Raw genomic sequence first — 25,567 nt, 5'->3', positions numbered from 1 at the left:
CCCGATGGCAGATTAATCTGTATGGATCCAGTATGTACCTCTCTAAAACGGGCACAATTTTTTTAATTCCTAATCCAGCAAGGTAATATGCAGCAAAACTGTTTCCTCTCAGGCACTTCAGTGTTCCCTGGGAGGACGCTGGAGCAGAAGTAATGGCTAAAGGTTGCACTAAACTGAAGTGACTTTAGTGCTTCCTTTTTAGCATCTACTTATCTTGACAGCAAAGATGCAGAGTCCCTCATGTGTGTATCTGCTGCGTACTAGAATCAAGGGAGAGATCTCGACGGTGCTTGAAAAAGGAAAGTGTGCTCTTAAGGCTTACTTCTTCCCATAGCAGAAAGGTAACGGGACCTGATTTTCTAGGAACAGGAGTCCTGTGAGCTGGAACCCCCATGCGTCCTTAGACAGCCCTCGAGCAGCTTGTACTTTCTCCATCCTTGTGTTTGTAGTTCCTTGGGTGTCACCCACCCTGCCCCGTGGTGTCTGTTGCTCTTTCCAGTGTTCCCTCTCGGCTGCGTGGGCCAGAGGCAGCGATCCAGCTCTGGGTGCTTGGTACACATAGCTGTCTGCTGCCCAGCGGGCTGTGGCTCGACAGAGCGGGAGCTTGTGCTGCTCCTCTGCCTTTAGTGGAGCACTCCGTGGGTCTCTCCACCAGTCTGCTGGCAATTTGCACTGAACTGTAATTTCTCTGTGGCCTTTCCCCTCTGTTAAACCCGATTGAGGTTCTCCAGCTCAGAAGTTACCGGGGAGGATGGCCAGATGACAGCAGAGCAGAAAACAGTTCTTGGGCTTATTTGAGCTAATTGTTCTGATGGTTGTGATTGAGCAAGAGCCAGGAATTTACTAGTTTCTAATCTGGCCTCCAACACTTCCATTGCATGGCCATGGAGCTGATGTAATAATTCTCTCTCTCCTAGTTTATTAGTGGGTAGAACGATATCCTAAGAGTAAGGCTGCAAAGAATAATAAATGCAAGAGTCTTAGAAATTCTGCAGCATCTCATCGTGCCAACAGCACTTGCACAGGGTGATGATATACAGTGAAGCTGTATGTTCAGTATATCCTAGAGAATGTCTCTACTCTAAGAGCTGGTATTTGCTTCAGAGGAAGTCGGTGACAGAACTCCCACTGATTTACAGAGCAAGATGGCTCTGAAGACTGTCTGCACTGAGAATTGGAGCCATGTTAGTAACATCTGAGCACACTGTGTTTAAAACAGGGTTCTTGCTCTAATTGTGTTAACATGATTTCCCTGGGCAGTAAAGAAAGTGCATAACCATGTACTTTGCAAAGTAACAAAAGATAATTATAATGCAATCACATTTTATCCATCCTCAAACCCTCCTGCTGTCTGGGTTAGCCAGCAATAAAATATTTCCAGTAGAAATGCTCTTCCATCTGAGCCTCCATTTTTTTCTGGAGTTACCTAGGAAGGACGCACATTTATGTTGGCAATTCAGCATTGTGCTAGATGAGCCCAGAAAAATCCTTGGCTCGTTTCTGGTGCTGTTTTGGCTTTCTTGAAAGTCTTCCGCCAGTACTGAGACCATGTTAGGATTCCTCAGTCCTGAAACACCATAGTTGTATTTGATTGTCTTACCTATCAGACCTGTGTTGTGCATGTTAGTGAGCCCTAACAACAAACAGAACATTGTTGCTGCTGGGTGCAGATCTGCCCGCTCTCATCAGTGGATGAACAGTACAATAATTTCCAAAGATTGTTTTTTTGAAAGGCAGCTCCTTTGCTGCTGTAGGATAAAGCTGAAGACAGCTGTCTTCTCTTCTGCTTCTTTCATTTCTGGATTTCAAAGACTTAATTAAAGTTAGTGTTGAATATTAGGGTGAAAATGGGTAAGTGGAACAGAGCTGACGTTTGTTCCTTAGGTCTGGAAAGGAAGCACAGCCAGAGCAGTACTGTTGGAGCCACTCCTACGTTGACAGGGACATGAAGTCTGTGACCTAGGAGGTGCCTTCTGTCTCTAATTTTGATGAATCTTTATGATTCTTTTCTTTAGTTTATTACCCAGATCCCCTAACTTGCCATTTCTTGCTTTATTCGTTCAGCAGTTCATTAATCATTGTCGTGTGATGACTGTCTAGTGCAGTGCTGGAATGATGCCAGGGCCAAGCCCTGGTCCCTCTCATGATGGGAGGTCAGGCTAAATGAAAGCGAGTCCCCGTCATCCTGCCAGCTGAATTCTAACATTGTTCTAACAACCACTCTACCAACTTCATTTTTATTAAAGATACAGTATTTGCCACCTGATTTGTATGATTTATTGTTGACTGTGGGACTCTTGGAAGAGTTTATCAGCCTCTGGCTAATAAATTTGCTGCTGTGGTCCAAGAATTTCTTGTAACACTTTTGTAAGGTGACAACTCTGACATGAAGCTCAAGGGAGGCTGTGAGCAAGTTTCTTGTGTCTGTTATTAGCTATTACCTTTGATAAATTATTGGATTAATCTGTCCTGACTTCTTAATGCTTGAGAATTGCTGTGTTCCTCTCTTCAGAAGTTCAAATCACAAGTAACTCTTGAAAGGGAAGAGGAGGGAGAGGACAGCAATGCTCCCATCTGTCCCTCTGAGCAAGGACTACAAAGACAGATGGGGAGCAGGTGAACCAGCAAGAAATCATTAAACTAAACTCATCCTCCCAGATCTCTCCTGTTAAGCCATCCAAGTGTGAGATAAAGCACAAGGTGTACTGGCAGTTCTCAGCTTCCCTCTTTTCTCCTGTTCCAGCATTTGGACTGAGACAAAGACAGCTTCCAAACAGATGTTTATTCTGTTCCCTAAGTCCGTTCTCACAGTGCAAAACAGGAGCGATGCAGGGTAACACTTGGCCTGTATTTACATTTTTTTTCTTTCTTTCCTTCCTTCAGTCATCCCATCTGCTTATGACTGCTTTTTGGGCCCTTGAGCCATCCATGTGTCAAAAGCAATTCACAGTTTGCTGGTGCTGGGAAGAAAGAGGCAGATCAGATGTGTGGTCCTGAAATGGAACAAGTTAGACGTGTGTATTGAGTCACTGAGGGAACCTGTGACTGTGCTAAGTTTTTCTTCCAAAGAAAAGGACTCCTTTTGTATCGTACATATTCAGAGCTGTGATTCCTTTTTCCAGGTTTAAGGGCCTAACAGAGCCCTGTTCGATCTGTTTAGGTTGTCATTAGCCAAGGTTGTACCTCAAGCCATGGTATGAAGCGTTCAAGTCTATCCACCTGGCTCCCCAGACTGACTTAGCAGCTCCAAGTCACTCATGTTCCAGAGGATTTTGCGGTGTCCTGAGAAATCTCTTCTTCCCAGGAGAGGAGGATCTGGCTGATTGTAAGGGTGGTCTTCACTTTTTATGTCTGAAAATGCTTTGGAGGTGTTTCTTTGGTTGAACTAGAGTTCTTCAGCTGTCCAGCTTGGGCTGCTGGATTCAGAACTTTACAGAACCCCAGCCTTCTGGTACATCGTAATTTCCATGATGGTGCTTCATGGTGACTGTCAGGATTTCTGCTCTGGGCAAGGGAGGTTTTATTTACTTGTCGCAGGATGGTGCTGTGGCAGATTTACAGACAGAGGCTCTGGTCCCTGTTTAGTCGTTCACTTCCATACCCACAGAGTATTCCTGCCATGGTCCCACATCCAAGGCTGAGGAGTACAAAGCCTCATATCTTCTCTGTTTTGTTTCTTTTCATAATTGATCTGTTTGATGTCTGTCCCACAGGCTATCAAACAGGTAGGCCTAATATGTTCTAGAGACTTTTTTTCTTTTCATTACTTTCTTTGAAAAAGAAAAGAAAAACGTCCCCACGCTTTTTTTTTTTTTTTTTTTGCCTTGCAGTCAACCCATTTTTGGTTAGTTATCACTACAGCTTCTTTTAGAGCATCCCCCTGGGCTCTGGCTCTCCAGAAATGAGAATCCTGTGCAGATGGTATCTTCAGGGAAAGAGAAAATGACTTACCTTGTCATAATGCAGGTCTGGAAAAACAATCTTGCTTAGTGTTTGTGTTTCCATCCCCCTTCCCTTTTACCAGGAGAATACTATGGCGAGGAGCTGATGGATTCTGGCCTGGGTGTTTGATTGTTGTACATCACTCACCTGGAATGTTGGTCACTTTTAAGGAGAATTTGTAGTCTGTGTGTAGTTAGGGATTTGTGAAGACTGTGCGGTACATGCTTGAAGGGATGTAGTTGAAATGGAAGAGCCCTCAAGGCAGCCTATAGGTGTGTCACAGTGCCCAAAATCTTAAGAGCTAGGGGAATTTCCTGCATGATTTATGCTGCAGGCACAAAGCTCAGGAGGGGGACTCTGAGGTGACATTTGAAGAAGCACAATTACTAGGCAAGTAATTTTTTTCCGCTTTCTTTCCTCAAAGCATGCTGGGATGAAATAGTAGTCACTAAGAAAAGCCATTACCAGATTGTCCAACCTAGACTTAAAAGGACTTGAAAAATCCAAATAATAGTGTCACACAAAGTGTATTGCTTGCTCTCTGGGTCCGCCTGCCGTCCTTTGTGCAGGCAACCCCTGGCAGTAGCTGTAGAAAAAATTGTTGCGTGTTTGACTGACATCTCCTAATATGCAACTTTGTTAGCAAAAGTAATCTTGTGAAGTGAACCATTACGTTAGTATGTAAAGGTAATGATTTGTGACATCGCAGTAGTGTTGGGGAAAATATTTGCTTGATATGCCCCTTTGTGCATGAAAATCTGTATATATGTATTTGGATATATGGTACCTTTTCACTTCTAAAGTGCAGCACATACAATAATATGTGAAACTAGCTAGCATCATGCTAAAATATAGCACAGTGTGATGTATTTCATAGGTATATTTTAATACTTCTGAGTATCTATTATTATAATAATTATCTAATATTCCAATGTTTTACAAAAAGAGATGGATTTCCTGTCTTCCATTGTTACTTGAACATATTCTGCCATCTTCTACTTTGAAAGCACTTTTAAGTGCTACAGATATATTCTCACAAGTTACACTTCCTTCTAAGAGATCTGTTTTGGGGGAAATATGAACACGTGGAAGTGGTAAACGAGGGCTGAGTTCAAATTCTGCACAGTAATAAAAAAAAACCAACCCAGTGTTGTATAGGGACCTTACATTTCTTTTCTGATTTCCTCATACTTACAGATGCTACTGAAAGAGCTACTTCTGCATTCTGTGGTAATAACAAGGGAGATCAGAATTATTACTATGGTTTTAAGCTCATCTTTCTTGAAGTGTCCTCTCTTCAATTTTTAATCTTTCCTGTATCTCACTATTTGCTTTCTGTATGTTTGCTGGCACAACATCTTCACTTTCATCTGTATCACACAAGCTATAGTTAGATTTGCTCTTTGACATTGACCCCAATTTTTTCACAGCATGCCAAATTACCTTTTGAGTATCCATCTATGGAAGAAATCATCCCTCAAATTTAATAGGGTCAGTTCCTCTGGACATCATGGATTGCCTTTTTGTGCCAGTTCTCTAAACCTCATGACAGCAAGTGCTTGAATAGCAGTTAGATGTAACAAGCTTAGGACAAACAGAATCTTCATCGTTTTTATTGCAGGCCTTGTTGTACAGCATCAGCTTTGGTCATGCTCTGGAATATCGTGTGTTTCATCAGTTATAGGGGCTTGGAGGGAACACAAAGCTGACAGCATTAGGGTGGTCAAGAACACAAATACCTTGTTATTTTTATTAGAATTTTCCACAAGCTTTGATTCTCGGAAGCAAAGGAGACGAGACTACAGCTTTGCTCATCTCTCTACTAAATCACCCTGTGCTTTGGTCTAGACTTGCAAATTTGTTCTCAAACCATTGTCGTCCTCTCACAGTCTAGCATCTCATTAAGGAACTAACTGCAAAATCAACTGCTCTTGCTGACATGTTTCCTGATTTAGATGCAGCTGGATCCAGCTGGGTCTTAATGCCTGAGATAGTCCTATCGAAGGATTTTTTTTAATTCCCCCCCCCAACATGGTTAAATCTAGTTGCATTAGGAATTTAATTAGGAGTTAGTTTAATTGTGTTTTGAGCTGTTCTTTCTCCCATTCAGCTTTCCTAGCAGGGGCTGTGAGGCAGGGAGACTCTGGAGTTCTATTTCTGTCCTTGTCACTAACACTAACGACCTTGGACTGCTCTGTGCTGGGGGTTTTTTGTGTTCCCCGAGTGCAAATCGGGCTTCTAGTCCTGCTTTTTTCCTGATTGTGGTAGGGAGAGAGTGCTTACCTCTGCAGATCTGAGCTGAATAGCTCTCCTTTACTCAGCTGGACTGCCTGTCTGGGAACAGCAAGCAGAAGTTTGAACCTTTTTTTTTTTTTTTTTTTTTTTTTTTTTTTGTATTGCAACTTGGTGGAAGGTGATTTCTTCTAACTTCATAAAGAATTCCTCCATTACTTCCAGTGATGGATATCAGGTTTTGAGCAATGGTCTGCTGTGTCTTTGGCTATTGTGCGGGAGAGAACGAGCTGTGATAGTAACTGATGTGATAAAAAACCACCCATGCAAGTTTGAAAACAAGACTGCCAGAAATACTGAAGCTAAGGCCCACTTGCCTGTTGCTTGAATTACCATTATATTTACTTCTAGATAAAGCGCCATGTAGCAAGTAATTCACAGTATCTATCTATCTTCTAACACTAAACAATCACCTGATGTATTTACAGTCAGTGGGCTGACAAGGTTTGAAATTTTGTGTTAAAATCCGTTAGAAAAAGCTGGAGCACATGGGAGGGGTTGTGTACTCAGGCTGGTGCTTTGGAAAAACAAACCTTTATCTTGGGTTTAAGGAAACATTGAGTAGGACCGTGGCAAAGGCAGCTGCCAAAGACCTGAGGCTTTCCTGAACTTTGGGCGTCATTCCAAAGGGTGTATTTGCAGAAATTTGCTTTTGAGGAAGTGGGTTTGTGACAGCAATCAGTTTTGTGTTATCTGGGAGGCTGCTCAACCTCCTGCCCTGGTACAGTTGTGCATAATCCCAGTGCTCGCTTGCACACAGCACCCTTTGACTGAGAGGTCTGTTACTGTGATGGTGCAGCTGCAGCAGAGAATTTTATACTCTCCTGAGTTAGGGACTTTGCCCAGGTCCACGCACGTTTTGCTGCCATATCATCATCAGTGATGCCAGGTACGTGCAGACAGGTGTTGAGTTTTGACACTGAATCTGCCGCTGCCTTCTCCTGCAAAATGATCCCGGCTCCTCAAGATCGATGGGCGAAATAATATTGAGCACAAATTCACCGAGTGAACCCAGTCCCACGCTGTTCAATAATACACATTAGTTATTTCTCTTGGTTATGCCTAGTGCTCTTAGAAGAAAAGGATGAGGTCTGTGTTGTGGAGGGGTAAGGTGAGGTACGTGGTGGTGGGACTTGCCCACGGGATGTGTGAGAAGGGTCGGGAATGGAAAGCAGAGGGGAAATACCTCGGTGAGATTGTCTTCCCTTGGGTTTGCCAGGTCTTTCATTTGGTAGTAATGGGCTCAGGTTTTACGTGCAATCGCCCCTTTACCATCAGTTAAAAGAATGATACTTTATTTAAAAGTTATAGAAATGAGGGGACGTTAGATTAACGCTTACCAAGGTGAGACTCCGTAATGGTTAGCTGTTGTTTGAAGGCCTGTTAAATGAAAATCTCTGCAATTCGCTCTAATGTTTTATTCAAAGGCGGAAGCTAACATGGATGCTAGAAAGCAAGCAGGTTAGCTAGTGTGTCTCTAAATTGCTCAAGTTGCTGTTGGGATCTATTGGATTTACTGTAATCTTTAATTATAAAATGTAATTACTTTAGAATGGATTATCAATGTCGGTGTCCGTTTCTGTGGGTTGCTTGGTAACGTCTTTCATGTACTGAAGCACTGTCTGTTCTGCAAGTTACAGGCTTTTAAACCCATGGAGTGAAAGCTTGTGGATATTGGTGTCCGCCTAAATGGAACCTTTCAATCAACTGGAGTTAACACGCAGGTTTTTTGTTATTATTTTGCCATTACGTTAAACATTCCTAAGGACAGTGTCCCAAAAATGTAGCCTGAGAAGTTGCTCCTTTTATACTCAAGTTTTTCAAATAAATTCTAGCCTTTTTATAACATTCTGCCATGGTGTTTGTATGGATATTTATGTCTCTATGTGACAATATTAAAACCAGCAACAGATAATAAACACGGTACTATTTCATTACCTTTCCCGCAGTTAATCCTGACTTATACAAGTGTATGCAAGTCTGATTAGAAAAAAATACCACCCATTATTCCAAATATAAATGGCTTATCCTGTTGTGTTACAGGCAGGCTTTTTCTTCTGTCTTTAAGACTGACAGTTGGTTCCTCTTCTTCTGTGCATCTTGTCATCTGGCAAATGATTTTTTACACAGCTGGGGAAAATATATGGCATTATATTGCAGGTTAAAAATCCAAACTAGAACAGGGCTATTTTGGGGTAGCAAGAAGGTCAGAGATGGGAAAGAACAGGTCCTGGTTTTGCAACTGGTATGACAAATAATCTTCCTCCAACTGTAGATAAAGGAAGAGAAACCTGTCTGGTAATTCGTGGTGGGAAAAACCAAGTAAGAAATACAACAGGGAAAAAAATCATAAAAATTACACCCACTCATCACCTTTTTTTTTTTTTTTTTAACCCAATCCTGGAGTTTCTTAGATAGTTCAATAGTTAAATATCTGAAGGGGAGTTGAAGAAAGGAGGCTAAAAAGCCACAGAAATGGTTATCTTCTGAAGATAATGGCTATGTGTGATGTTCCTTGGAAGTTCTTGAAAGGGGCTGATTGGTTGGTATATTTAGATTTCATCTTTTAAGCATTTACTAATTATCCCAGCCTAGATGGATAAAACTAATCAAATAGCTGTTTGGGAATGCTCTGCATTTTGAAATCTTCCCTGGTAACAAAAGGAGGGCAAATGATAGTGTGGGGGATTTTTTTTTTCTTTTTTCTTTTTCTTTTTTTTCTCTCAACTCTCTGCCTTTTGCAAGTACATAAATCCAGGGAATTTCAGTGGTTTAGTTATTACCTATGTTGAAGAACATCAGATTTGCGCATCTCTTCAGAATGAAAACACTTCCTTGGTCCATTTTTTATCCTGAACCCTGTTTCTGCGTTTCCTGGATCACAGAATTTGTTAAATGCATTTTTTTTTCCTTAATTCTTCCTGACTGCCTTTCCTCTGGAGTCTGATTTGTCCGTAACCTCAGGTTCCCTGAAAATCAGTAAAGTGGCAGCACTCCAAAAATCAAGACTGTAGTACCTGTGGACAGAAATTGTAAATCCCAGCTGTTTGATGCCGCCGGTGTTACAGCCTGGGTGGCATCCAAAAAGCACCACCAGAGCGAGGAGCAGTGGTGCCCTCCTGTAGTGTGTCACGTAGGATGTGCAGAGGGTGAGTGTTACCAACTTTCTTGTGGCTTTTATTTACTCAGTCTGGAGTGGTGATTTTTATTGTGTGGTTTGGCGTATTTGATCTTGGAAAACGTAGAAATTCTTGTTGAGTTGAAACATGACAAGAGCAAATGGAAATGAGAGAACGGGCAAAGGCGTGGTAGTGGTGCAGGGGCTGTTGTGATGCACAGGTCACGTTGAGCAGATGGAGAAGCTTGGGGCATCAGTGAAAACATTAAATACTTGTAGGATTTCCTGCTGCAGTATTAGAGGGGACACAAGCACTTAGTGTTTGGCCCAGTATTTTAAAGGAGATTATTTATAAAGCTGACTTCTAAATAAAAATCTGTCTGTACATTAAATAAAAAAAAAAAATGCACTGAAAGCAGTTTTAACCTAGCCTTGTTCTACATCACTTTTTTACAATCTAAATACCACAGCGTTGTGAACCTGCAAAGGCATAGTTGAAGACCCTGAACCAGCAAATAGCTTTGTGCGGGATTTTGCTCTTAGTGCCTGGCTCTGAGTGGCTGCAGGCTGCTGCCCATCTGAAATATATACGGGCTTGAGAGCAAGATCTTTTTTTGGATTTGGATGGAGCAGAGCACAAGAAAAGGTAATGGCCTAAATGATGAAACCGATAGTGCGTGTTTTCAGAACTCAGTTTAGTTACTTGTAGTTGATTTTAATAAATAATCATCTAGCTGGGTAGCTGAAACTCTTGAAAGTAAGAAGTGACTTACAGATTATAGAAAAGAAAGAGCAATCTGACAAATTCAATTATAAATTTGGAAGTCTTTCCTATAAATCAGCTGAAAGCCAGGGTGATTAGAATTTCAGGGCCAAATAGATAATTGGCTATTAGATGGCAGATGGCACACTAGTAAGAACAAAATCTAAAATTATGGATCTATTTCCATAATTTTTGTGGTTCTGGTGCCATTTTTCAAATCTAAAGTGGCATAATGTTAATGCTGACGTATTGTGATCTGTCATGACTAGAATGGCATAAAATATTCACTTCTAACCTTGGCGTCTCATCAGAAAGCTGACTTAAAACTCCTCGCTATGCAAATTTCCATTTTGCACCTCTCTGCTCCGTCCCCTTCCATTTCAGCCTGGTATTTGGAACCTCTGTCAGAGGAAGTTTCTGAAAGCTCCATTTCAGTCCTCCGTACGGGATATAAATGTGGAGTCCCCACTTTTAGAAACTTGATGAATCTCTTTAGTGGTTTAGAAGCTGAACTGCTAAATTTGGATTGGAAGACAGCTGCAGAAAGCCAGAATGGGCAGAATGGCACAGATGCTTTTGGCTTTTAAACTTTTCCAGTTGCTGCTTTTGGACCCGTCATTAAGGGAGGAAAGCTTGATCTTGGAAAATGAAAGGGTACCTCATTATGCATCTTGCCTCCCAAATATACAGGGTTTAAAAGCAGTGAGCAAAATTTTGTTCATGTAAAGGAAAACTGACAACGCTTTAGTATGACGAGGCAGCGTATCCAATCTCATCCATCCTCTGTCTGCCTGATTATCGGCTCAGGACAGAACAGAGAAGGAGAGTTTTAAGACACTGCAGCCAACACAGCTCAAGAAATCATTTTGTAGTGGAACTTTTTGCAACACCGTGACAAATGCAGCTTAAATGCTTGAAGAGGCAAATTAAGAATAGATGTATTTATTCAAATAGCACTTGTGAGTCACTTTGGAGAGTCTGTCAGCAGGCCTCATGCAGTCCCTCCCTGTGTGAGAAGAGAGAAGGAAAGAAGGAGATCTCCCTTGGATAAATGGCAGTTGAAGGGAAGCATGGGGTAGTTTTCTTGCCTGTGATGGAGTGTCAGTGAGCTCTGGATCCCAGAGAGCCATCTGCACCAGTGTGGTGGAGGTGCCTTGGTTTCTCACGTGCTTTGAAGAAGAAACTTCAGACCTTCTGGAATGGAGGGGTTAAAAAGGTTGAGGGAAGGAAATAACTTCAAATTTCATACTCAGCTTAAAATGAGGCGGATTCAGAATTACAGCGTTAGGAGTTTTGTGCAACAAAAAAATTTCCACATCCTCTCCATGTCTAGGCTCTCTATGTGCCAGAAGGGTGGGTCCTCCTTCCTCAGCTCTGATTTAGAAGAGAAGTGAACCAAGCAGATCGCTTAGCTGTTTCCTTTTCGGTGCACAAGCCCTGTGGCTCACTGTGGGAAAGCTGGCTTTATGGAAACAGCATCTTTCATGCAGTAAACTTCAGGATCAAGCTCTGAGACATAAAAGCATTTTCTCGGTACCATCAGAGAGAGTGTAGAGTTCCTCAAAGATTTGCCCTGTTACGTTAAAGCAGTATGAGAATTTCCCATTTAGAATAATGCTGCCGCTTACAAAACCCCAGAGACTTAGCAAAAATGAAATGAACACCCTGAGTCATATGACTGAGGCATGTTTGACTGAATTTTGTGAAGGGTTTCTTCTTCTTCCCCCCCCACCTCGGTCATTATTTAGTTTTCTCGGAGCAGAGTGCTCCAGTGACTAATGGATCCCACACTGAGTTTTTAAAACCCAAGTTGACTTTATTTGTTTGTCCAACGTTCCTTCTTCTGGTGGTGTTGGAGTCTGAATGTTGTCAATCAGTTCAGTAAATGTTTATTCTCTAGCTTGGTGAAACTTTACTTTGGAAGCTTGATGTTTAAAAAGGGGAGGGGGGGAAATCTGGTGATGTGGCTTTTTGTGTATGTGTGCTAATTAAGGAGGATAGTGCCAGAGGCTTGCAATGTTAGGTTTGTGAAACGCACAGCTGGAGGGAAGGACAAAAGTAAGAACTGAAATAACAGTAGGAATTTCAGACCAAAGTAACCTGCATATTCTGATCCCAAAATAGAGCTGTAAATGCTGTTGCAGACACTAGACGGGGGCACTCTGTGGAGGAATGATTTGTTTTAAACTGTCATTTTCTCTGAAATGTCTTGTTTTGAGTGAAGCGTTTTAGAAGACTTCTATCTTTGTTGAGCGGCGGTGGAGAATATTGTTGATTCTCTGAAGCTGCCTTCTTTCCCTTTGTTATCTGACTTTTTTTCCAGGGATTGAATCAAAGAATGTACAGGTCACTCCGATGCTGGGGCTGAAACTGCTCAGAGCCAGCCTGTGTGGATTATAAAAGGGAGCTTTATTTAAGGCACTCTTTAGAAGCTGACAAGTCCTAGTCTTTCCTAGCTGAAGAGAGGATACTTGCAGGTTTAATTTTTCCTGCCAGCTGGAGCCAAAGGGGCGGGAGGACAGAAAAAGCTGTGCTGGTGTATATGTGTGTGTGTGTGTTTTGGAACTTGCACAAACACACTGCCTTGCAGTCCTCCGGGAAAGGTTAATGTGCTGAGCCTGGGCAGGACAGTTCAAATGTCCCAAAAGGAATTGTTTGAGTTGGAGGGTGTTTCTCAGAAATCACCCAGCCCATCTGCAGTGTTCTTTCAAGAGGGCACGTTTGAGTTTGGATAGCAAGATACCAAAATGCAATGGATTTCCCTTTTCTCCTTTATAAATGTATTCTGTTCATTAATAGAAAGAAAACTTCTGTGCAGTCCTTAAACAAAGACCAATTTCTTCCTTTGCTCACCGCAGTGTTAAGTGCGTTGTGTACCTCCGTGGTGCTGCGTTGCCAAAGTTGTGCGTGTAACTGCTGCAAGGTGGACACGTAGTAGATGGTTTTGCAGTTTGATCAAGTTACATTTTCACTATCATAAAGAAATGTGAAAACCTGGAACATAACATCGCTATACTTAGGGACGTATCAGCTTTGGCCTTACATTTTTAAGCCCGTTTTTATTACCATTGTGAAATACTGATACTCTGTGAAAAAGGTCAGAAATTCAGAGATGGAGACACCTTTCTAAAATTCGCACTTGGTTCACACAGATCAGGGAAAAAGTGGACTCTCGCTGTGTTGGATACTGTGGTACGTACTTCTGAAATGTCCCAGTCCCAAGTTCCACACCAGGAGCATTCAGTGTGAATTAAGATTTTATAATTAACAGGCCATTGGTTGCCAGGTTTAGCTGCGAACGGGAAACTCCCATTTGTTCCCAGACCTGATGTTCAGAAAACTTTCAGTTCTGTTAAGTGCTTTAATTCAATTTTTCTTTTTACAGATGATGAAATTTGCTTGGGATAACTACAAACAATACGCACTCGGGAAAAATGAACTGCGACCGCTAACTAAGAACGGCCACATCGGTAATATGTTTGGTGAGTTCTGAATCAATTTTACTGCAATTTCATTGAATTTTTTAAAGATCACATGTCCACATCAGTTCCTTTCTCTGCAATGCAGTGAGGTATCTGTAACAGCTTTGGCCTCTTTGCTCTTTCCACTGTTACGAAGCAAGACTTTCAGCACAGCTCCTAGGGGCTACCTATCCATATCCCATTGCTCGGAATCTCATTCCTACAGCATTTCTCAATGCCCAGCCTGTATCACCTCTGTACAGATCTAGCACCAGACGTCTCTGGGAACAGTGCTGAAACCAGTGTCTTTACTAAAACATGAAGTCAGTCCAAACCTGACAATGCTGCTATTTGTCTAAGCTTGTAGACATCAGGACCTGACCAAACAGAGCATTTTCTCTCGTTGCTCCACTGTTGAGCAAGATGTGAATTCCATGAAATATTGAGTAAGTGAATCAATATTAAAGGCTCTTTATGCTATGTGCTTACTGGCTTGTATAATTTCACTTTTTAGCAGATCACCTTTTTTTTCCTGTGAGCCACTTACATAATTTCAGTGCTGTTCATTTCCCTACTCATTCTGGTGGGATACTTGACTTTTTGGGATATAAATTGTCTTTTTCCTCAGTTGCCCTCAAAGCGGTTCACTGTTCTTCTCATTCTGCCCTGGCTTGGCCTTGCCTGCACAGGTTGTGCCGTGGTGAGAAGGCCAGCAGAATCTACTTTAGCAGCCCTTTCCCACCCATCCTTGGGGGAATACTTTTTGTACAGAGGTCTCTTGGCTTCTTTCTACGGGAGTCTCTTTTGCAGAGATTATCTCCCAGAGTCCCTGTCCCAGATTAGGGTAGAATAGAGTTTTATTTAGTGGGCAAATTATCTGTGGCCTTTATTTCCTCAGGGCAAAGGGACTGGACTAATACAGTTTGAAGAAACGCTGCCATTCCTGTTTCTGCAACTCTCTAGGTGCCCCAGTCCCCTACATCAGGTTCATGACATGGGTGTGATCTTTCAGACTATAATGTGAAGATCTACTGCTTTGTGTGGAGACTGAGTACAGCCTCCTACGCTGGCCTCATTAGCTTTAGGGAGCTATTAGATGTGTGTGAAAATGAAGGCTCAAAGCTGGAAATAGCATCACATGTCTTCTAGGGTGGCCAGAACCTTGAAGAGCAGCAGCCCCATTTGGCCTCTGGACTGCAAGGGCAGGTGGCCCTGATGATGATGGCAGAGGAAGGGCTGGCTTTTAATTTAGCCATAGCACGGGGAGAAACCTTGGTGTTCTGCTTCTGGTGCCGCCATCAAGTCCTTTTATTGCCTCAGGTGTGCCTCTTAAGTTCCTGCAGAAGTACCAGGAGAGTTAACTCACATCTGGTTGTGCAATACTGTGAGTTGCATGGAAGCTGCGTTGACGATTGCTGTGGTATCTGGCGGATAACCCAGCAGTTTTGGCAGTGTGCCTTGAACTAGCACAAGCTGTGTGTGACCAGCCACTGCTTTTGCCCAGTCTCGCTTTGTCGGGAGCAGTGATTTGGGTTGGTTTGTCCTTTGCCTTCATCTTCAAACAACCCACGAATACGCGGGTTTCTTACTTGAGAATCTGCCTTAACTTCAGCACTAAGTTAAGCACTTTGCAACTTTTCCGTTCTAGCAAGCTTGTCAAAATTCCTCAAGGAGCGTGCCTATGAACAGACAAAAATACTGAAAGCTTTTAAATGTATTTGTCATGCTAAAACAATTGGCAGTACTTGTGCTTGTTTGTAGCGTGCCTGTGAGCACTCTCAAGGAAAATGCTTTGGAGCCCAAGGATTTGCAGGCAATTGCAGAAAAGAAGCTACATGGTACATTTCAGCCTCTTAATAGGCTTTTCCTCCTTTTAACTGTGGCTGGTAAAGAACAGAAGCATGAGGCAATCCATTGCTGCAGCCATCTATCCCTCTTGCCTTCGGAGACTTCAGCAATTAGGACAGGGCACTGTTTGCCTTCTTCATTGTTGCCCATTCCCCCTCTGGTCACATCATGCGTCTTCTTATTCCAAACTACAGATGTAATGGAGGCAAATCGGGTACTCTCCAGGCTGGAGGTGTCAATATTAAGCTGAGATTTTCTGCAGCTGCTTCCATGTAGGAGGGAAGGAACCTCTTTAGGGCTATTCTCAAGTATTTTTGTGTGCATGAGAAACAATCAAGTTCTTCAAGGGTGATACGTTTTCCTGTTGTGGATGTGGTGCTTGCTTGTAGCCTAGCCTTCAGTTTAGCAGCTTCACCCTGGAGGAAGTGGGGAGCTGCTCTTTATCAAATATTCTCTCTAATCAAAGTAGAAATACAAAATAAACACTCACCTTCTGCTCTTACATAGCATTCTGCTTCTCTTAACAGCAATGAGCTAGCATCCCTCCCCAGTGTCTGCCCAGATGGCAGGAAAATGACAAGCAGAAAAGCTCTTGCATCTCCACCCCAGTTAATCTCCTTTCTCCTCTGCCTTGGAAGGTGGCAGCTTGCATCTGGGAGAGTAACTGTACAGTTCCCATACTTCTTCATATAGAGTTCAGACTCACCCACTACCCAAGTAAATGCTAGGCTGCTGCATACCCTGGAAGGCAGCGTTCCCACTCACGTGGGCTTTGATCCGGTGACTTAGTCTTAGGTTCCTAGCTGTGATTGATGCTGCCCAGATCCTCTTCCTAGGGCATTAATTTCATCAAGATTCTCCCATGTTGTGGATGTAGCTTAATGGTACAGAAGTCTTCTGATTTCTGTCATTTATAATCATTGCAACTTGAAAGCCCTTTCATTAAACCCACTAGTTGTGGTTCTTTGGTGATTATTTATTTATTCATCTGTGATGCCTGTGGTAAGATGTGCCATGCTAAACATCCCATCCCATGCCCTCCAGTCGGGTAAACATGTTTTATACTTGCAGCCATTTCAGATATGTGATGATTTCCCTCGAAATTATGCCATGGAAATGGGCAAAGCATACTGCTAGTGTGGAAGGATGATCTCTGTTAGAGCAAAACCTGCACCACAAGGTTCCAATGTGGGTGACTGCACAGCTGTGGAGTTTTCAGAATTATCAGCAAAATTTCTCTCTGTGCTTAATCTCACTCAAGAAAGACCTGCAGAGTATCTGACTACTGTTAGAATCAGGCCCCAAACATGCTTGCTTAGGAGAACTATTCGAGAAAAATTACACAACAGGGCTTGTGGCTAAAGGGGAAGGCTAGAGATCCACAGGTATGTATTCTGTTCCCAGTGCTGATCTAGTTACTTTAACCCTTTTTATGCCAGCATCTCAACATTCCTATTTTTGGTGTTGTGAGCATTAAATTAATGGATGTTTGCAAAGCATGTTGAATTCCTTGGAGTGAGGCTGCTGGAGAGGGCGACCGTATTATGTAGTGCAGCGCTTGAAATGCACCTGTCACTGTGATATCCAGCATTAGATAGCTGAATTATTATTCTGCCCGCTCCCTGGGTCTGTCATAGCCACTTATTTTTCTGACAAAATGTTTTTAAAATCCTGTTAGATTTACAGAGTTTCTCTAGCTATGGGAGAGTGAGCTGGCATCTATTTCTGCTCATGCATCAGCTGAATTGTCAGTTAGATTTTGATTGCACAGTCTTTTAACAATGATAAGGTAAGAAGCCTGATTTTCAGATATCTCTTGAAGTGTGCAGTGCTGGCAGCAGAAGAATCCTTCTTTGACTTATAACCTGAGCCAATTTGCTCTGAAATCAGTGACAGCAAGTAAATATGGAACCTTGCTGTGGTGTTAGACAGTCTTTTTTCACCACCTAACTTCACATTAGTATATTAATTTTAGTATAAAAATAGAAGTCCTTTAACTAGGTTCCCCCCCTTTTTTCCTCTCTCCCCACTTGAAATCACACCTAAAATTATGAATTGCCTTGTCACAGCCATTGCTTCTCTCAGCATATGCTGAATTTGTGCATCGTTGTGAAGCTCAGTAGCTTCACCTGATGTGAATCCATGTGACAACTGTCACATCTAGGACACAGCCAGGTCACCAGAGCTGGATGGCAAAGATCTGACAGCAGCTGGATCTAAAAGATGTAAGGCATTTAGGCTTCGTCCTCATGTAGGACCCTCCACGTTGTTCCACATTTGATTGCTTGGTGACAGAGTACACAGGGCTATCTGCACAGGCTGGGTGTCAGTTCTTGGAAAAAATCAGTGGCTGCTTAGGCTGTGTTTGTGTACTCAGCTCAGACTTTGGCCTGAACTGTCCTAACAGTTTGTTTTGAAGGCAGGTCATTGGTCTCGGTTGCCTGGAAATAGTGCTGCTTTGGCTCTCCGGGATTAAAAAAAGGGTTTGAAGTGGCTGGGGCAGAAGAGTAGTGGCCACATGAATATATACAGAGAGGCCTCTAGAACGTACCAAGTTGATTGTCCTGAGATTCAGAAACCTTCAGGTTTTTTTCTCCCTGGCAGGTGCAGTGCAATCCTAGTGGACTTTCTCACTGCACTGTGACACTATCACCTGCCCAGTCTCTGTTCTGGATGGGGATCCAAGTAACATCTCTCCACTGGGCTCACACCACCCAGCTGCTTTCACAGGAACTTCTAACAGCAGCTAGAGTGCTCTTTGACCGCCACCTCAGGTGCTGGGCCTCCCTGGACACGAAAGGCTCCACACCCTGCAGCTAGTCCCTTCAGCCATCCAGTCTTGCTTGTTGAGCCAAACATTTTCCAAATACCTGCTTCCTTCATCAGTGATTTAGCTAGGGAAACCATGAAGCAAGCAGGAAATGTGCCCACCTCAATTAGAAGCAACAGGAGTTGATGTATGAACATTTAACGTGGGAAAGGTAATTGGATGAAAATACTAATTTAGCAACATTCTAACTACCAGAAGAGAAATGGTAACCTCCAATTGTGCAATCACTTGGTGCAGCTTTTCTGTTCTGCCTATGAATCTGTTTCCCTGTGATCACAAAATTACAAAACCTTGGAGTGTCTTTTTATGTGATTAAAATATTAATAATAATAATAATAATTGCTCTCTGAATTTGTATGCGGAATTATTCCTGCTGCCTATTGCAGATGACATTAGACTGTTGGCTCCATGGGCTCTTTGAAGAGAAAAATATATTGTAATGAAGATGTTGCTCCCTGGCATCATCATCTTTTTTTTTTATGTATAATGTTACCCAGTTGAATATTGTTTTCAGGAAGGACATTTTGAGTTGACATTGGCTTTTGCTGTCACTGAAATCTGTGGCAATAAACTTCTTTCCTGTCAGCAGGAAGCAGTGAATCAGGATATCCCCCAAATATCAAACTCATTGGAGACCAGTCGCATGATTCATGTTAAAGCTGACATTTATCCCTGTTATGGGGTTTTATTCCCCTGCTCTCCATGTGCCAAAGATCATGCCTTCCAGACACCAAGGGTTGTCATTTATACTGCAGGAGATCTGTTCTCACTCTGCTCTCACCTTGGGTCATGCTGAGAACGGTGGCTTCTAAATGATTCTCTGATTGTATGATTCTGTGATTCCTTTAAATGTGCCGTTTCAAGCATTAGCTCAATCATCAGGGCTCCACTGAACCCTAAACCTCACACAGAGAGATTTAAGCTTATTACAGTGGCTCAGCTGACAGGTAGTAACTTGTCAGCTTGAAATACTCATTTAAAAAGTTTAAACAGAAAAAAAATTATTAATGTCTCATATAGTGGCCTGGGGCCTTCTTCAGACACCTTTGCTTGTCAGAGCTTTTATTCTGAGGCTGAACTAGACCTGATAGCTCCATTGTGGCAGCAGTTCTTGAAAAAAAAAAAAAAATTATTTGAACCAAATGGTTTCATCTCCCTTCAGCTGAGATTTACATCTTGGAAAACAAAAAACAAACTTGGAAAATTCAGTGGGGAACAGCCTTGGCCTAAGATGCGAAGCATTTATGCACGTTGCAGTGTCTCTCTGCATTCAGCCCTTTGGATCGAAGGACAGCTGCAAAGATTGGACAGCAAGGGTTTGGTCTGGGCCTGTCTTTAGCAGGAAACCGGGCAAACTTCACATTATCTCAGTGTAAAAGCCATTAATCATCTCAGGCTTCCTCATGAGTTTCATGAACTTTCCATTGACCCTGAACAGAGTTTTGAGTTTAATGAGGCCTAAAAGTACGAGAGTGTCTTGGGATTTGTCAGAACTGCTTTGCACAGCAAAATGGAGGAGAAGGAAACAACAAAAAAAATTAGAAAAACAGCCATTAAAGTAGCAAATCAAAGCAGAAAAAGGAAGAAAATTGTGTTGAGATGTTGTGACTAGAGAGTGGTTTTTGGGACCTCTTTTCAGGATGCTGAGGAGCAGAACGTACAGCGGTGTGGAGGAAGCAAGCCACGCACGAGCAGCCCTGTTACCATGTAGACAGGGGAGCAGTCCAGGCTGTAACTGTTTTTTTCCCCTTTTTTCAGACTCTGGGGGCTGCATTTCAAAATACAATGAGCTTTAAGTTTTTTCTCCTGGCCCCCACCCCACCCCCCCAAATCACCCCGTTAGGGATGTTGTTTGTGCCTCATTCTGGACACTAATTATGCGGAAATAATTGTCTAATCTTCAGAGATATTGAGCGTGTGATTAAAAGGCAGCCAACTGAGAGTGGGTGTAGTTGGACTGCTCACTGATTCTTCTCTGGATTCTGAAGGCGGTGGTGGCAACTCCACAGCGAAAGCTGAGTTGGAGGTTTGGCACTTCCAACTGGCTTGAACTAACATCCAGCATCCTCTCCAAGGATCTTAATGGCCCCCCTCTGTGCCGACTTGATAATAACACAGAATATACAGAGCTGAATACCCGACTGCACAGGTACCTCTGCTTTGGCCAGAATATATCTTTCAGATATATATATATTTCTAGCCACCACATGCAGTCAGATGCTTTACGTAGTTTCAGCTGCAGGTGCAAACCCACTTGCAGACATACGCTACCAGAAACTACATTAAAAAGCAGAGCAAGTTAAGAATATTTTTTAAATGTGCTGTTAGCTATGCCTTTTGATGTTGGAAATATCTTGAGACTTCTGGTTTCTTACCTTTACCCCTCTGTATTTAGCTTTTCCTTGTTTATTCAGAGGAGATGGGTAGCTATAAACTGTGTAGCAAAAACCTGATCTTCTTGGGTTTTAATTCACTCCTTTTCCGCTCTTGAAACTTCTGAAGAGATTAGGCAGGTTCAGAACTGGCTTTGCTGTGCTAGATTTCACATTTATAACTTAACTGCTTTATCGTATCTCTTTTTGTGCTACTGCTTAAGTTTCTTGCCACCTTCATTATGTATCTCATTGGATATTCATCTGGATTAGTGTTAGACTTTGACATTTTTCTATTCACCTTTAGGAGATCACATTTCAAATGGCTCCTGCTACAGAATTTCCTTTTCTATAATTTTGCCAGGCACTTGTTTCCAGTATTTTCTCTTTATTTCTGCTGCCTTTTGGGATGAGAGAAGTCTCTCATCTCACTTAATCAGTAGGAGTAACGTCATCCCATAGGATGTCAACTTACAGATTTGTCACTGGTTTCAAGGTTGGATCTATGTGTTCAGAATATTGTGGTGGGCATTTGTCATTTGAAGACCTTTAAACTTTTTAAAAATACTCTCTTTTAGCCTCTCAAGATTGTTCTTGTCTCTAGAGAGGATTTTTTGGAAGTTCAAGAAAATCCCTTAGCCTTTGCTTGAGGCATCATTGTGAAAAATAGGGAGGATTTTTTTTGGACTTACTAAAGTTGTTCATCCTTCTTTTGATATTTTATCCTCAAAAAATCTACTGCACCCTAACATACTTCATATGCAGCTCCCAAAAGAAAAAAGGAGAAAAACCTCAGTGCAGGAAAATGAAGATGTTTCAAGAGAAAGTTCTAAAGGCAGAGGTTGTTTCCCTACGAATTTCAATATACCCATAATATCCTTGCTCTGATACAAACATGCAATTAAGAACACCTAAGTTACGCCTATTTCCCGCCACAGTGCTTTTATCTGGATACATGATTACATAGGGTTATCATTTCTTCACAGAGCTGGAGGATGGGAAAGCACAAATTATGTGAGTACTAAAGTGTAGGGTGGTCCAAGAGCACAGCATTCCCAGTGATGGTCCTCACAGCAGCCTTGATTGTCTTTCATCTTAATTTCCAAAGTCAAATTTGTGTTGTGTTCTGCAAGCAAGAGCAGATAATTCAGGAACAAAGAAACTGAGGATCGAGTTTTGCCTGTACGTGAGAGCCGAGCGTTTTCATTGACTTCACCGAGGCCTTCTTCAGGCATCTGGAAGTGGAAGTCGCCTTCAGGCATTAAAATTAACACCTTTCAACTAGGCTAGAACATTCCTTCTCTCTTGGCAGGCTGCATCCTGGTTGCTGTGGGAACAAGCATTTTTAATTTCCTGACTTCTGTGTACATCCAAAATTGTAACTGTGATGTACTCTGTCACTAAGGTAGCTTTGGGGGTTTGCAGGGAACGGAGCCATCAGAAAGTATCTTTTTGTAGCACTTCCTTCCCTCAGAATCACTTTGGTGCATCTCCAAGGGGTATCTTCATGAGGCTTTTTGGAGACCTGCAGTTCTCATTCATCTTTCTGAGTAATCACAGAATATAAAAGGAACAGTGAGAGGTCGTTCAGTCCTTCCTTTCTTAAGCCATCCCTAAACTACCCCACGGCGGAAAGTTCATCGCAGGCATTCTGCTTCGGTGCTTTACAGTTTTAAAGCTTGTGCTGGGATCTGACCTTGCTCTCCTGTGGAATGTTAAGCTGTGACTTCTTGGCCTCTCCCCGTGGATAGGGAGGATGGTTTACCATCTTACTCTCTGCAGCATCACTCTGTGTCTTTGCAAAGTGTTGCCAAGTTCTCTTCAGTCTTCTCCCCTCAAGGCTGAGCGGCCCCAGACCTTTCCAGCTTTAATTGTAGGTCCCATTCTGTGGCCTTCTCAGTGCCACTGCTCCCCTCTGAAGTCTTCAGATGAGCCAAATGTTTCTTGAAGTGGGCTCTGTGTCCTGGGAGGCTTTGCCAGTGCAGAGTGGAGTGCAAGAGCCCTTCCATGCCTTGCACGTGGCACGTGCTGTTTACCCATGCTGGAGTCAGGTTGGCTCCTTTTTGCAACATTACAACATTGTTAATTGGAGCTGAATTTTTGATCTGCTGTAGCCTCGGTATCGTTTTCTTCAGAGTGCTATCTAACCATTTATTCCTTATGCTTCGTGGTTCGTTGTTCTTCCCTCAGGGTGAAATACGTTGTGTATCCTTATTGAATTGCATCCTGGTTATTTCAGACTCTTTTCCTGATTCGCTGAGATTATTTTGATATCTAATCCTGTCAAGCAACATACTGGAGAGCATTTGGAGGCTTTCAGCTGGGGTCTTGTTGGTGTGACTTGAACAATATGGGAGAGAAAAGGAAGAATATGGGCAGATGGTTCCAAGTGATGGAGTTATCATGACTTAATGTGTTCCTCCTCATCAGCTGGGACATGGTGATGGACCATTTGTATTCTCCTGACCCATTGCATCCAAAATACATAAAATGTATTTAGACTTTTTTCATTGTTGATTATTAGGTATCTTAGTTCAGCCGGTGACCAGTAACTTCAGTGCTTGGCAGTATCTGGATTGAGAGCAGGTGTCCAGGCCCAGCACCTCCCATTCTGTTGCATACAGAACAGAAAAATTAATCCTATTAGCTTTATTTTGAGGCAAAGAGCAGTTTCATTCCTGTATCTCTGAATTCTTCTCTGACACCTGGGCTTGTGTTATGGACCAGATGATTTCTGTGAACACGCTGTGGGAGGTGATGTTTGCTTGTCTGGACTGTAGATAAAACCACATCAGGGATATGAGCAGTTTTATAACTCAAACTGGAATGCACTGTCTGTTCTGCAAAGCCCATCCAGAGCATATCTTATCTGCTGAGGGAAAAATGCCATCTAGAGTTACAAGCTGCATGTGCTGTCATAATACATCTGCCACAGCCGCTTTTTGGGAAGTGTGTTTGGAAGATAGAAGGGCATCTTCTTCATGATTATTACAATGAAGCATCTCTCCTTTGAATTCTAAGATGAATTAGCAGTCTCTGCTCATTAACTGCTTCCTATGTCTCTCAAAGACCATGGATAACAGTTGCAGGCAGGACGTGTGTGTTTGTTTTAATAGGCCTGCTGGGACCCCTCACATTAAATGATGCAAGTCCTCAAGGAGGTATTTGGAGGAGCAATAAATAGTATATAATCAGGTTACCTTTAAGCAGTCTAAAATTAATTTCAAACATCCAGAAGAGGAGAAACCAGCAGTATTTTGCCCCACTAGCATTGCTGCTGTTGACATCTGCTTAACCTTTTTGACCTGTTCCTCCCAGAATTACTCCTTGCTTGTCAAATTACCTACCTTTGCCAGAAGTAATTACCTCTGCTTCACTGACATCTGAGCCTTGTTGCCCAAACAAAGGAGAAAACCTCTTTCCCGAAGGAGCATTTGAATGATTATTGCTTTCAATTTTCTGCTGAGCTCTCCATAGCTGACATAGTCTGCCTGAAATAGAATCTGTGTGTCATGGGAAATGGATTGGATACACGTAGAGAGTGGATTTGCAGTATCTCTCCTGTATCAAGGATTGTGTTCCTGAGGCTCAGTCAAACCACTTCCTCCTCTGTGACACTTTCAAATAGAAACAGTTTGATTCAAGCTCCAGGAGGTCTGGAGTCATGCAGTGGCGGGACGGTGCCTGTTGTTGGAGGATCACTAAATAATGAAAGATGGTTGGAGAAACTGGGGAAAAAAGGATTAAATTGGGGAGCAGCTGCCAAGTATTAAATACTTAAGAATCTGTTGGCAATAGGTGCTTATCATATATCTTCTCTCCCCTTCCACTGAAGGAAGTAACTATCTGAAGGGCTGTTACTGTGACAAGCAATTCATTTTTATGCTGAAGACCTTTCTTTTCTTTTTTTTTTTTTCCAGTGCATAATAAGAATATTGCTAAACCTGTTCCCACCAGCCTGATTTCCTCCAGACAGTCTACTTTGCCACTTTCCTAAATGAGCATGAGCTCTCTTTTTTTCTTTCTCACCCATCACTTGTTCAGGGGAGAGCTGCCACTGCTAGTTCAGTTTGAATGATAGTCTTAATTCTTCAGGGGAAATTGATATTTGAAAAACATGAGTGGTTTGTAATCCAAAAAAGCTATTTCTTCCCCAGCTGGAACACATTCTGTATTAAATTTGATCATAGCAACCTAAAAGCCAACACTTCAAGATGCTCTTCTGTGATGCCAGATTTACCTAGAAACTGTGCAGCACATATGCTGACACCCATTGCGTAGTGCAGGTGGAACTGTGATTCATTATCGCTTCCCGTGAACTTGGAAGATCACTCCTGTTGACAAGGAAAAACAGACTGAGCTATCTTGTGGACCAGATGTTTGGGCAATCTCCCTAATGCCAGTCTTCAAAATTCTTTGCCTTTAGGTAGGAGGTGGTTCATCCTTGTTTGGCAGATGGCTCTTTCAAGCTGGGGTTACGTTTTAGTCTCCTTGCGTGATCTGATGTACCCCGTAGGCTCTGCTTCATCCCAGCCACGTGCTCCAGCATTAGTTGCTCTCCTGTTCCTAAGCATCTTTTCAGGGAATGATCAGCGCTTTGAGTTCTCCTTAGCTGGGGCAAGTGTGACATTACCTACTACCCTCCAGTGTATAGGACTAGGTTTTGAGTTGATTTAGGTATGAAGCTTATAGAGCGGCAGTAACTTCAGCATTGTCTTGAGTGATGCCCTGCGTCTAGTAAAATGCATGGGGTTCTGATGGATCCACTAAGTGTTTCTTCCAGTACTGCAAGAAAATTAGCATCTCCAGGGCCAGATAATTGATAGCTGAAGAGATTAGTGGCCAGTTGGTAGCCTGCAAAGCAGGGTCAACATTCTGTCAGCTACCAGAGCTAAATCTGTTAGGAATCACAAAGTGGAAGAGATCAGGCATGGCACATCA

At 42.5% G+C, this 25,567-nt stretch overlaps 1 protein-coding gene across 2 annotated transcripts in view; it reads left to right on the top strand.

Moving 5' to 3' along the window:
• Positions 1–25,567, top strand: part of MAN1C1 (mannosidase alpha class 1C member 1) — a 68,790-nt gene that overhangs the window by 9,465 nt on the left and 33,758 nt on the right. Inside the window, exons 1-2 of one of the 2 annotated variants that reach the window (XM_005433059.4) lie at positions 6,955–7,123; positions 13,501–13,597. In XM_005433059.4, the coding sequence (XP_005433116.1) occupies positions 13,501–13,597 (97 nt within the window). In that variant the 5' untranslated portion in view covers positions 6,955–7,123. Of the gene's footprint in view, positions 1–6,954; positions 7,124–13,500; positions 13,598–25,567 lie in introns of those variants that run through there. The other variant, XM_055704223.1, reaches the window with a different exon arrangement.

This window comes from Falco cherrug, chromosome 3 (assembly GCF_023634085.1).
Source record: "Falco cherrug isolate bFalChe1 chromosome 3, bFalChe1.pri, whole genome shotgun sequence".
Classification (NCBI taxonomy): Eukaryota; Metazoa; Chordata; class Aves; order Falconiformes; family Falconidae; genus Falco; species Falco cherrug.
Note: the sequence above shows the minus strand (reverse complement) of the source record. Positions and strands in the feature narration are given on the sequence as shown.